This window comes from Excalfactoria chinensis, chromosome 1 (assembly GCF_039878825.1).
Source record: "Excalfactoria chinensis isolate bCotChi1 chromosome 1, bCotChi1.hap2, whole genome shotgun sequence".
In the NCBI taxonomy this organism is placed as follows: Eukaryota; Metazoa; Chordata; class Aves; order Galliformes; family Phasianidae; genus Excalfactoria; species Excalfactoria chinensis.
In genome coordinates this window covers 169,734,301-169,746,983 of record NC_092825.1, presented here as the reverse complement: position 1 = coordinate 169,746,983, position 12,683 = coordinate 169,734,301, and the positions used below count along the sequence as shown (strand labels likewise).

Genomic DNA, 12,683 nt, shown 5'->3' with positions numbered 1-12,683 from the left:
TGAACAATATATATATATATATATTTGTGCGTAAACATGTACTGAACTTGATTCAGAAAAGAAATCCTTTCTGGGAGAGCAGCAATGAATTTCCTTTCTTCTGTCAATAGCAGCTCCATCATCTCCCACCATCTCCATCTCACGAAGTTCAAACCTCAACACTACATGTGTTAAAAGTCTTCCTAGGTGTCCGCTGCAAGCAGCAGCATCTTCTGAATTTTGCACTGCAATTCAGTTTTGCTATCAGAGATACTCAGCCTGGCTCCTGCACTGCCCAACAGGCTGATCCCAGTCTTTTTCTTCTTTCCAGCCTTCCCACATAAGAGCTAAATGGGATATTTCCCAGTAGATTTCTCAGCTCTGTTAGCACTCTGTATCAGCAAGATGAAGTGTTTCTGCTTGTCCAGGGCAGTATTTGCCTTTAAACACAGAGGTAAAAACTGCTGTGCAGCATCTGGCACATATTTAATGCTTCCGTGTGTACAGATGAATTTATACATAATCATAAAAAGAACATTCATTGTATTTTGTAAAACTAAAAATTAAACACAGGTGTAAAGTTGTCACATAGCAAAGTACTTGTATTGTTAACCTTGTAAAAATTACAAGCCAATAAACTCTAACTAATAGCATGTAACGGTATTATCAACCATGGCAGGGAAATAGATGCATGGTGTCTTGGACTCTGTTCGTAACTGTCTGAGTAATTCTGTTTTTCAGTGTATTGTTTTCCATCTCTGATCCTCAGCTTCCCCAGCCTTAAATAAAGTCTTAATATATGCAGCCAGGAAGTATTGTGTTAGTGTTAGCACTCCAAACCCAACCTGTCTGATGGGTAAGATTGAGCAGACTGCCATTGGAACGATTGATTATTATTGTTACCGGCAAAATGAAAGTAAATGAATGCATAAGCGATGAAAAATACAGAAAGTGATATATTCTACTGCTTCTTGTTCTGATTGCAATATTTTGCCATTGGCATGCTAAACCTGAAAAAGCAGTGTTTGATTGCTGAAGCTTTCTAAATTGATAAAGCTGTAATTTTTGCAGTTTTAAAAAGTACATCGTTTCTTAGCTTAATTTTCTGTGTGTCTGGTAACTGAAGCTGGCAACTGATATTTTTACAAGTGATATCTAGACCAATTAATTGAGAATAATAAATTGAAGCAGAATGCTTACGGAGAAGCAGAAATTAATCAGATATATGAATTCAGCAGAACATGAGCTCAATCGTTCCTCTACAATCTCCTCTGATTGAAGTATATAAGCATAGAGGATCACTACCTCAACATGTACAAGTGTTTATCAAGAGATTTCCTTTTTTTTTTTTTTTTTTTTTTTTATGTTTAGTTGCACAGCAAACATTTCTTTGTCCCTTGAGTGGAAAGTGCCATGAACTCACCTAGTGTCTCCTTGTCTCCACATTTCCTGTTCATTCTTTTGGTTTAGATGAACAAAATGTAGGCTTAGTTCTTCCCACAGTAGATCATCAGCCAAAGAATTTGGTGCATGCACAGCACATTAATTTGGGCCAGAAGCAGCATCATTGGAGTTAGCATGCTTCAGGGCCATAGTAGCAGAAATCTGTGTATCTTTTCTTCATCCAGAAGGTTTGGAGAGTTCCATAATGTGCCTTTTCCTCATCACTTCTGTCCCTCTGTATTTGTTTGCTTTTCCCCTGGAGGTCTATGGAGTTGCTTCTAACACTGATGTCAATGTAACCTGATAGCTCTTTGAGGCAGCCAGCTGCCAGCACTGCTACCAGCTTCTTCCTCACACTGCAGTCAGCAGGGGCTCTCTGCCTAGGTTCATTTCCTATAGAGCAGCTGGGATTTTGCACACAGTAATAGGCCCACACCACAAAGTAATACAAACACATTTTGTCAATGCACCACAAACTGATGAGGTTTGGACCCAAGAAATAGCTCATTTCATGAACAAACAAATAGGCAGTAGAAGACAAAGGATGAATACAAATGCTTTGTGATATTAATAAAGTGACCTTCTCCCCACACTCTTCCTGCTTCTCCCTTGCTGCCCATCCCCAACTGTGTCAGCGATGTTCAGCCACCCAGCCATCTCCACACCCACTGCACATTGCAGGAAGAAACACATAGACTGCAGAGAGATATTGCCACTTTGTTCATCACCTTCTTGTACACCCTACCCTCTGTGGTAATTTTAGGCTTTTAACTGCCCACCATCTCCCCAGTTATAGTGCCCTTTTGAGAGCAATAGCTTTTAAAATTAAGCATGTTTTTCAGTGGCGTTTTTACAGCTTTGTAAAAGATTTATCCTTGCATCAGATATTGTACAAAATCCCATTTCGGTTGTGGTTTATATCATCACTGTTTCTGCTAGAGTATTTCAGGTCAAGTCTCAATCTTCCATCTTTAACAAGTCCCTAGACATTTTATATTGTGTTAGACAGACTTCATTTTATTGCATGTATGCTTCTTTTAAGGAAGTGGATTGTGAGACAATTCCAAAGAGGAGAACCTTTTTTAAAGTCCCACTGGTAATGAACAGCTATCACCCTTTGAAGAGATTTAACTGAAAAGAAATTCTTCCCACACTACCTTTCGTGACCTTCATCTGTTGAAAAACATAATGAGAGAGATTTCATCCTACAGAAGTTAAGTATTCTTTCAAAATGAGATTTATGCAATATCCATTTCTGTGGCAGTGAAGGGCAGAAACTAACTTAGGGCCTGATTCTCTTCTCAGACACTGATGTGAGTCTGTAAAGGGCTTTATCAAAGCTTGTGAACATACCAGTCCTGAAGAGAATAAAAACAACAAATAAGAGAGAGAGATAATAAAAGCAGACACTTAGTCCTATTCTTCTTTTTGATAATGGAATAGTTCCAGAGTTTCCTAAACCAGACTATTGTTCAGCTAAACATAAAGAATAATGTTGTGTGGCTAAGCTAGGAAGTTCCAAGTCATTCAGATCTCCCTGGCTTTGCTTTTACCACACTTTAAAATCAACAGTTCTAGCTACTGTGATTATCACTTGACATTACTGACATTAAAATAAGTTAAGAACAATAAGAATAATAGCAGGATAAGGGAAATGGCTTTAAATTGAAGGAGAGGAGATTTAGGTTGGATTTTGGGGGAAGTTCTTAACTGTGAGAGTGATGAGGTGCTGGCAGAGGCTGCCCAGAGGGGTTTTGGATGCACCATCTCTGGAGGTGCTCAAGGCCAGGTTGGATGGGGACCTGGGCAGCCTGGTGCTAAATGCAGAGGCTGGCAGCCCTACCTGCAGCAGGGGGACTAGAGCTTAATGATCCTTGAGGTCCCTTCCAATATGAGCCATTCTCTGTTTCTATGATAAGGCATGCTAGATCAACAAGAATAAGTTCTCACAATTCACTGTTCTTACAAACAAATGCATTTAACAATGTGAGTGATTTTATAGTTTTTCTAAGTTTATCTTTTTGTGGACTTAAAGACACTCACACAAAATGATCTTTGGGGGAAAAAAAATGTGTTAGGTTCTTATACGGCACTGATAGTCCATGTCCTCAGTGTTTCTTTTTGCTTGATTCGCTGTTGCCACATTTACTGACACAAAATACTCACTAATAGTGTGAGTAGTAGTTAATACTTTGACTTTTGTTGTCTTTCATACTAACAATAATTTGGGCAGTAAATTGTGGCTCCTTATTCATTCTTCTTCAGAAGTGTTGCTTACTTAATAATATCTTCAGTTGTACATACAAGTTTAAAAGAGCTCCCTAAATTACAGCACGTGTGTGCCCCAAAGTCAGTACAGCACCTGCTTTCCCCTGCTCTTATCCTTCCCCACAGAAGTCATAAGTCAGTTCACCTTTCCCAACACTTTCTTCCCAAATCTCTCTGGAGGAAACTGAGGTCAACTTGAATTCTCAACAAAATGAAAACCAGGTGTAGTATCTCTGTATGTGCTGTTAAGAAGAAGCCAGACTGGGAGCATAGAGCAATAGTAAATACTAAAAGATTGAAGTGAAGAAGCAGTATATGAGGGGCAGGAATGGCTCTGGCCCCTTTTGCTCTGATTGTCAGAACCAGCTCATTTTTTTAACCAAAGTATCCAGAGGGTGTGCACAGGGTCCTCCCTTACATGCCATACCAGCAGTTTTGTTGTCTGAGGTTATTATATTATTATATTACTCATAAAGTTCATGACTGGTCCTTGGATCTCCCAGGCTCTGTGCCGGCTGGATTCGGGCTGCACCAGGGCTGCTCCCTGGCAAGGCTACCACAGGGGGCTGTGACTTCTGTAGGAGAGTAGCGCCCACAGGCACATGCAGCATCTTCATTTGATTCAGGAATGTGCTTTTTGGAAAGGATCTCCTGATTGTGGCCATGTATTTGTGGTATTTCACATCAAGGGTGTCCTGTGGTCTCTAAACATGATCATTTCTTTTGGGTGATGCCAGATCAGAAGATGTGCCCTAGATGTCAACTAGCATCCATTGCAGTTTGTGTTTAGGGAACAGGTTAGAAACAATGCAGAGTAAATCCCTGAACCATGCTTGGAAAGGATGGCTCCCAAGCACAAGCCCTTACATTCTGGAGTTTGCTGCTTGCTGTCACAGAGATGACAGACAGCACAACTCTGACCTTTCACTGCATTGTTATTGAGGTTGGTGTTTTGGCCAAATTTTTGAATGTAGAAGATGGCATGTGGTGTTTTAAGGTGTCCCAGACTTAAAGAATTTCTATAGCAAAAGATTTCTGGAAGATACCAAATGTACTAAAATCTCAGTCCCCTTTTTCAGAGTACATGTCTGTGTTTTTTTTACCTTACGCCTCAGCTCTACCAAAAGAAAAACAATACTCTTTCCTGACTCACCAGTACTCATGTGCTACTAATACTTTAAGTATTCAAGAGATAAAGGTGAAAGCTATTTTCACTAAACAGGCACTTTTTCCCTAAATCATGAGTGATAATAGTCAAAACTGTGTTTAATCTTGGTTGAAAATGCAAGCATATAGCATCATTTCTTTTCTCTGTCTGTGTGATCAACATTCTTAGGGTGAAATTCATCTCAGTTAACACTAGGGATATAAAATGTAGGTGCCTACATCAGATCTAATCATCATCAACTCTTCTTGTAGTCAGCAGAGAAAAATAAGCACTTTCAGGGCACAAGCTGTCTAATTAATTTTAGACGTGTACTTTAGAATAAGATGAATCATTTCCTCATAGTGCCTTTTCTTTCTACCAACTTAAAAGGAAGCACAGACAACTAGATGATATGTAGATATGAACCTTTTTTACCTACCTTTAGAGACAAGCTTTGAGAGAATATGCTTGCAAAAATCTTTTCTTTTTTTCATAAATATTGTGGAAATTGATTGATGCTCGGCTGAACACAAGCCAGCACTGTGCCCAGGTGGCCAAGAAGGCCAATGGCATCCTGGCTTGCATCAGAAACAGTGTTGCCAGAAGGAACAGGGCTGTGATTGTCCCCCTGTACTCAGCACTGGTGAGACCGCACCTTGAGTACTCTGTCCAGGTTTGGGTCCCTCACTGCAAGAAAGACATTGAGGTCCTGGAATGTGTTCAAAGGAGGGCTACAAAGCTGGTGAGGGGTCTGGAGCACAGGCCGTATGAGGAGAGGCTGAAGGATCTGGGAATGTTCAGTCTGGAGAAGAGGAGGCTCAGGGGAGACCTCATTGCTCTCTATAACTACCTGAAGGGAGGTTTTAGTGAGCTGAGGGTCAGCCTCTTTTCTCATGTAACTGGTGATAGGACGAGAGAGAATGGCTTCAAGATGCTCCAGGGGAAATTCAGGATGGATGTTAGGAAATACTACTTCTCTGAAAGAGTGATCAGGCACTGGAATGGACTGCCCAAGAAGGTGGTGGAGTCACCAGCCCTGGAGGTGTTCAAGGAACGTTTGGATGTTGTGTTGAAGGACATGGTTTAGTGAAGAAATATAGCTGATATATAGCTGATATATCTCAACAGATGTAGGTTTATCTTGTGCTTGTTTAATTTGACCAATATTTTGCAATGATTGTCATAATTTGTGTTACTAAACCACACCAAGGAACAAATCACTAAGCCAAAACTGCATCAGGTCCCAGGAGCTCAAAGGGAGTTGCAGTGATTTCCCAAGGTGAGGATCTGGGCCATGGTTATCCTGTCACATTCATTTTAAATCACATCCTCTTATACTGAAACTGTGACGCTGTATGTGTTCAAATTGTGGGGGTTTAATCTCTATTATTTTCCCTTTAGCAGGGGGGCAAATATTGTCATTACCAGACAGTGGAAGGAGTATGTATGTAAAAGAATTACTGATCTTGGGGATCAAATTTCCATTGAAGTCATTCAGGTCTCTCCTTGTACTATGAAGGATGTGAATTCATTGTATACGGGAGGGGCTAGGGGGAAGATATTTGATTTCTAATACTAACAAATGGTAACAAATTGCATATTCACTTTATTACTTTAAAATAATGATATTAATTATTTTCAATTGTCAGCACATGGCAAACATTTACTTATATCTTACTTATTCATTTGAAAAGAAGATAAAAATATATAGTGGGGATGAGTGCGTGAGGAGAATAAACTAAGAATTTATGATTCTGTGAGTGGTCATGGTGGTGATAGGGTGACAGTTGGACTTGATCTTAGAGATCTTTTCCGATTTTTGTGATCCTGTGATTCTGTGATATATCTGACTACAAATAGACTTTCTTAAAGTGAATGGTAAACCAGTTAGTATAACTGAAAATAAGCGTTAAAGGGCTCTGTGCTGGCCTTAAACACAAATGACACGGTATTACAGGTATTACTACAAGTTTATTTAGTAAAAACACTTTTAAAGTCTAACCAATCTTATTATTGCAATTTCCTACTGAGAAGATTTGCACTCCCCATTTTTTATTTTCAGCACATGAAATAGGCATGCTGTCATAGAAATGGCAATAATATTGGTACAACTCATGGGTTGACGCTTGTTTTGTCTAATTCCTGTTGTTGAGCTTGCTGTATCAAGACCATAGCTCATTAGAAGTGTTTCCCCCTCTGCATCACTTGACATTAGATGTTGTCTGTAGGCTCAAACATGTATGGCTTCCCCTTAGGACCAAGTGCTGTTTTGTCCTGCTTGCCTCTTGTGTCACCAGAAGCCTCTCACAGCTGTTGATAAGGGTCTTTCACAGATGCAAATCTAGCTGCCTCTTCTTGCTCATTCCCACTCTTGAATCTTCAGTTTATTACTGAGAAGTGAATAAACTTAGAGTACTTGACCACCTCAAGGGCAAACAGCTTTGATCCCAAGAGGTGAAAATCCAGTTTGATTCATAAATGCTGCACTCATTTGAAATGAAAAGGTACATTAGCAGGTAGGCTTTGTAGCTAATGTGTGACCTCCTGCTTCTGAATTTGTTTCCCGCAGGTAATTGCTGTACTTGGTGAAATAGTGTACTACACTAATACTTTCAATCATATAGAAGGCACTCAGATTACCAGTTCATTACTTTATCCACTTTAATTTTAACTTTTTTTTTTCCCATGATTAAACACCTGGAAAGTTATAGCTACTTTGCTGGAGTAAGACCATCAGTGCTATATTGTGAAGGTTAAATGCTTCAGGATTTATATCTATATAGCTGTGAAAACACTGTATGGTAGTTTTGTTGATTCTTTTTCTTTTTTTTTTTTCTTTTTTCTTTTTTTCTTTTTTTCTTTCTTTTTGTCTTTTTTTTTTTTTTTTTTTTTTTTTTTTTCTTTTTTTCTTTCTTATTTCTCTCCTATAGATTGTGAGTGTGGGAAAGCATGTTAAAGGATACCACTACATTGTTGCCAACCTGGTAAGATCTTTTTCTAGAATTATACCTCTGCTTGGTAAGTGAAACACTCAGTTTTGCTTTGGAGTTCTCAGAATTTCATCTGCCTTTTGTCACTCATATGTGGTTACATATTCTTTAGAACTTGTAAAAAAAACGTGGTTCTGTTGTTCGGCCAAGAACAAGAAAGAAAGATAAAATGTTATCCTTTTAAATCTTATCAAAATCAATGTACTAATGGACTGCTGTGTGTTTCTTGTAGCTGAGTTAGATGCCTTTACAGAACGACACTACCAATATTGACACATCTTTTTAATATTAGTAGCATAACAATTGCTGGAGTAACTTTCCTACGTTTTATGGGGAATATTCATTCTCTGGTGAGAGCAAATCACTATTTCAGTATTTTCACTCTAAGTCTAACCAGCACGTTCACACGAGTACTGTTTATAAGGCAAATGAAGAGCAAATGTGATATTTTGTTGTTAAAATAACTTATTTTTCAAGTTGAAATATCTTCCTGGTCAAGCACAGTGAATGTAGGGCAGAATCTAATGCATACTTCCAATTGTTTTCTTTTTATTCTTCCCCCGAGGAATTTTAGCTGACATGAAATATGTTACTGTGTTTTGGTATACCCGTACCTTAAGATCACTTTAGATTATTTTTAAGACCTCAGGCTTTTGAAATGAGAGAAGTCTATCCCCTTAGGGTCTTACAAATTAGATTTTTATCATACCAAATTTATAATTCCCCAAGTAACCTTTCTCATGCAAAGTGGTTGGTGTAAACATTAGGATATACAGTGGAGACACTCAGAACTTCAGCATGGATGCATGCTCCTATCTATCCACTATTCAATAACGTGAGTATTATGACTTCCTGATGTGCTGCTTCTCTTATTCACTGTCAGTCTCCTTTAGGAAATGAATCAAATCTCTGTCTTAGACATTGTTATGGGGCTTTTTTGCTTTGTTGTTTTGTTTTTGGTTTTGTTTTTCTTTTTGTTTGTTTGTTTGTTTTTGTTTTAATGTGGAGTATTTGGTGAGTGGCCCATAATTATTTTTTATGAAATCTTTCCTTAAGTTATATGATAATAGACTTCATTTTCTACTGTTAAATGCCAATCAGATGAATTTAAAAAAAAAAAAAAAAAACAAAACAAAACAAAACAAAATGTTATTTTCCTACTTTAACAGTTTGCATTATGCAGTCTCTAGAAGTTCACTTGCATCTCTAAAGGCAAATTCCACTGAAAGATTTGTCTGTGTGCCTTTGAGACAAATGAGCTTTAAAACCAGTAAGTCAGGGAGTATATGTACTTTATTTTTTGTTCTTCCATGTTGGGGGTGACTCTAGATTTTAGGTAGATTTAGATCTGAGAGCTATCACCACATTTCACAGAAGTTTCATTCTGACACTATGCTTTACTTTTTTCTTGTATAACAGTGAGACACTCATGTGCTCTCTCTGCATTCTAATGTCCATTATATTAACTCATAACTTTTGTTACCAAAAAACTTCAGCCTAAACAACAAGTCCTTGAATAAATATATTTATACAATAATGCTGTTCACTTTGTAAACATAAAAGAAGTGTGGATGTAACGGACCAAGCACGAGAACCATGCTCATTAAAATCTACCAACTTCAGTTGAAATTGATGCTAGGTTTTAATATTCTGTAGGCACTTTTCATCTGTTTCTCCAAATGCACTCCTTCTAGAACTAAACTGACTGCCATTCCCAGCAATGTGTTACTGAGCTCTTGAGACTACTCTAGCAATAATGTGAGAATTTTGTTTTCTGGTTTTGCTTCATTCCTTATAATGCAAATGGAAGCTATGAAGAGAGGTTTGATATTATTCTCTGGTTTTAAGTCTTAGCTGCTAATGGAAACCTGCTGTTGCCCTTCTTTATACTGCCTTACTGACCTAGAACAGATTGGACTTGCAGTGATGTATAAGGGCAAAAAAAAATTTTTAATTGATTTTCTAGGGATTCAAAGATATTTCTCTGGAGAGGTTTATGCATGGAGGAGCTAATGTGACGGGATTTCAGCTAGTAGATTTCAGTACCCCAATGGTAACTAAATTGATGCAGCGCTGGAAGAAGCTGGACCAGAGAGAATACCCAGGATCTGAGACCCCACCAAAGGTATTGATGAATACAAAACACTATGAAAGATATCACTCAGGTGTTCCAATTTCTCATTAACACTGATAAATAAATGAGTAAAGGCCATAATATTTATACAGAAGATAAGGCAGTTTATCCTACTATTGCTGGCAACTAATTATGTTTTGCCCTTGTGATTGTATGATAGAAACACAGACTGCAACACATTTCACTGATGTACTCTAATGTTTTTTGTCAGTTAGTCTACAAATCACCTCTTTACTGACAGGAACTAAAGGTCAAACACTTAACTGACAACTTAATTTCAACCTATTTTACATGAATTAATCTAATTATCTAGATTCACTTAGAGTGCAGAGCTTTACTGACAGCTGAATTCTTCTGTGTATGAGATATAAATTTAGTACCTTTAAATTTTCATTTGGAATTTCCTTTGAAATTATTTCTGTCTTGAAACCTGGTGTAATAATCATTTTCAGGCACATTCTTACAGTGCAATTACATCCTAGTGTTCCTCTATCCTAATTCTTCACAGATGGATAACAAAATATTTCCATCACCTATAATTTTCTTGTCAGGTAAATCAAAGCACAGTTATAAATACGAATTCATCAAAACAGCACTGATTTATATATGTACGAATACATGTCAGACCCAGTTGTGGCTGTTCTATGCTTTGAAAAGATATGCAATCAACCATTCTGTGGCTGGATGAGCAATGAGTGACAAAGCCTATAGAATGCATTAAGATGGGTAATACAAAGGATATCTACATTACTTGGTAAATATTTAAGAAATTTGTTTTATGGAGGGGAAAAAAACACAAGGATGCTGTAGTCTACGGAGTGCAGAGATCCACAGTACCATTGAGTGGAACAATTTAGCCCATAGGACTTATTTCCGATGAATGGAACTGTAATGCCTCCTCCTAAGAAGTAGACATGATTAAACAGTATCACACATAATTCACTTATGTTTAACCAAAATTCAAGATTATAAAGTTAAATGTGTCCCAGCAGGCATATGATATGCAAGGAGGAGGACAGGAAGGAAATTAGCCTTTAACAACTGACATTTTGGCATCTAAAGGGAATTTCATTATCAGCCCTGGGGTTATGACCCAATTCTCCTGGTGCAGGAAATTCATCAGAAGACCATGGTGCAAAAATGCCCCTTCGTTTATATGCTCCTAGCTAAAATCTGCTGAAGACATACTCTACACATTTAAACATGTTCACAATCTAAAATAGTTATCATAGTTTGTATAGAAACACACAGTACCTTTGATGACCTGCCAAGCCCCTTTTATTCTTCAGTATTGCTCAGTACTGTGTGTTATTCACAGGGCTGACACAAGTTTTCCAACAGGAAGAACATACTCTTGATAATTATTAACAAATCCAGCAACTTGGATTTCTGCTCATTTATTTTTGCATGTTATCTTTTTCAGTTACTATTTCTTTTATTCTTTTATTCTTTGGCTGGATGCGTGAAACCATTCCCTAAGGAGTAAGACAACTATTTAAAAAGTTTGAGAAATTTATGTCTTCAATTTAATATTTGTTTCTTCTGATTATTCTTCAGAGGTAGATTGTTCTTCCCTTACAAAACATAGTCTAAAAGCTGGAAGTAGTGAAATGTACTTCTCAGTCCTGATTTCATCCCTTAGACAAAATTGCTTTTGATTTTGAGGAGTTTTCTCTTAATGAAAGTGTAGAAACTGATGTATAATGCATCAAGATAGAAAGAAGTGAGACAGCTGAATTTTGCAAGGTGTACCAACTGTAAGGCACTGTGTTTATCCATCCATTTAGTATACATCCGCATTAACATATGACGGAGTACTTGTGATGGCTGAAACTTTCCGCAATCTTAGAAGGCAGAAAATAGATATTTCAAGAAGAGGAAATGCTGGTGATTGTCTTGCTAATCCTGCTGCCCCATGGGGTCAAGGAATTGATATGGAGAGGACACTGAAACAGGTGAGGGTGGACTTTATTCTAGTGATCTTTGAATATTCTAGTGAATCTTTTGAATATTGAATATGATTACACTATATTCGAGGGTACCGATGGGAGAGGGGAAATTTATTTATCAATTGCTAGTTTGATTCACCTGGGGCTGTCTTGATAACATCTTGGTTTAGAATTTGAAATGAATGCAGAGGGGAATTACAGCTATAGAAAACTTCCAGTAGTTCTAGTCTTACTAGATATTTGGGACTTGTGTTACTGAGATGTTGAGCTCATCTGTTGCTCTTTGCATATTACCTGACTGTGCAGATAGCGTCTGCGTCTGAAACAGATTTTTCTATCAAATATAGCCTTTCAAATATTCTTCTGTCATTTCAAATAAATGCAGATTTCTTCCAGGGAAATCACATAGGTAGTATCATAGGTAGTATACGTTTGGTTTTTTGTTTGCTTTTTTTTTTTTTTTTTTTCATTAAAAAGATATAACCCAGAGCCATTGTTCACTGATGTCAGGATTCTGAATTCCTGATGAATATAGATGCCAAGAAAGTTCCAGGTCTCTGTCAAGATCATTTAGCCTTTTCTTTGGATGGGACAGTAAGAAAAATAAAAATCTTGCAGTTGAATTTAAATCATTGCAAATGAGCAGGTTCTGATAAGGAGAAGATGCTGAGAAGTGACTGCTGACAGAGCTGGAAGCTCTATGCCTGCAAGCCCATGTTTCAGTCCTGGAGAAAAATCAGCACAGACACAAATGGTCAAAGGGAAATAGTAAG

General features: G+C 37.7%; 1 protein-coding gene across 9 annotated transcripts in view; it reads left to right on the top strand.

Moving 5' to 3' along the window:
* GRIA4 (glutamate ionotropic receptor AMPA type subunit 4) overlaps window positions 1–12,683 on the top strand; it is a 213,909-nt gene that overhangs the window by 132,821 nt on the left and 68,405 nt on the right. For all 9 annotated transcript variants that reach the window (XR_011902624.1, XM_072326689.1, XM_072326690.1 and 6 more), the window contains exons 5-7: window positions 7,768–7,821; window positions 9,794–9,952; window positions 11,749–11,916. Coding sequence is in view for 8 of the 9 variants with exons in the window: in XM_072326689.1 (XP_072182790.1) it covers window positions 7,768–7,821; window positions 9,794–9,952; window positions 11,749–11,916 (381 nt within the window). In the remaining variant the exon portion in view is untranslated. The remainder of the gene's footprint in view (window positions 1–7,767; window positions 7,822–9,793; window positions 9,953–11,748; window positions 11,917–12,683) is intronic.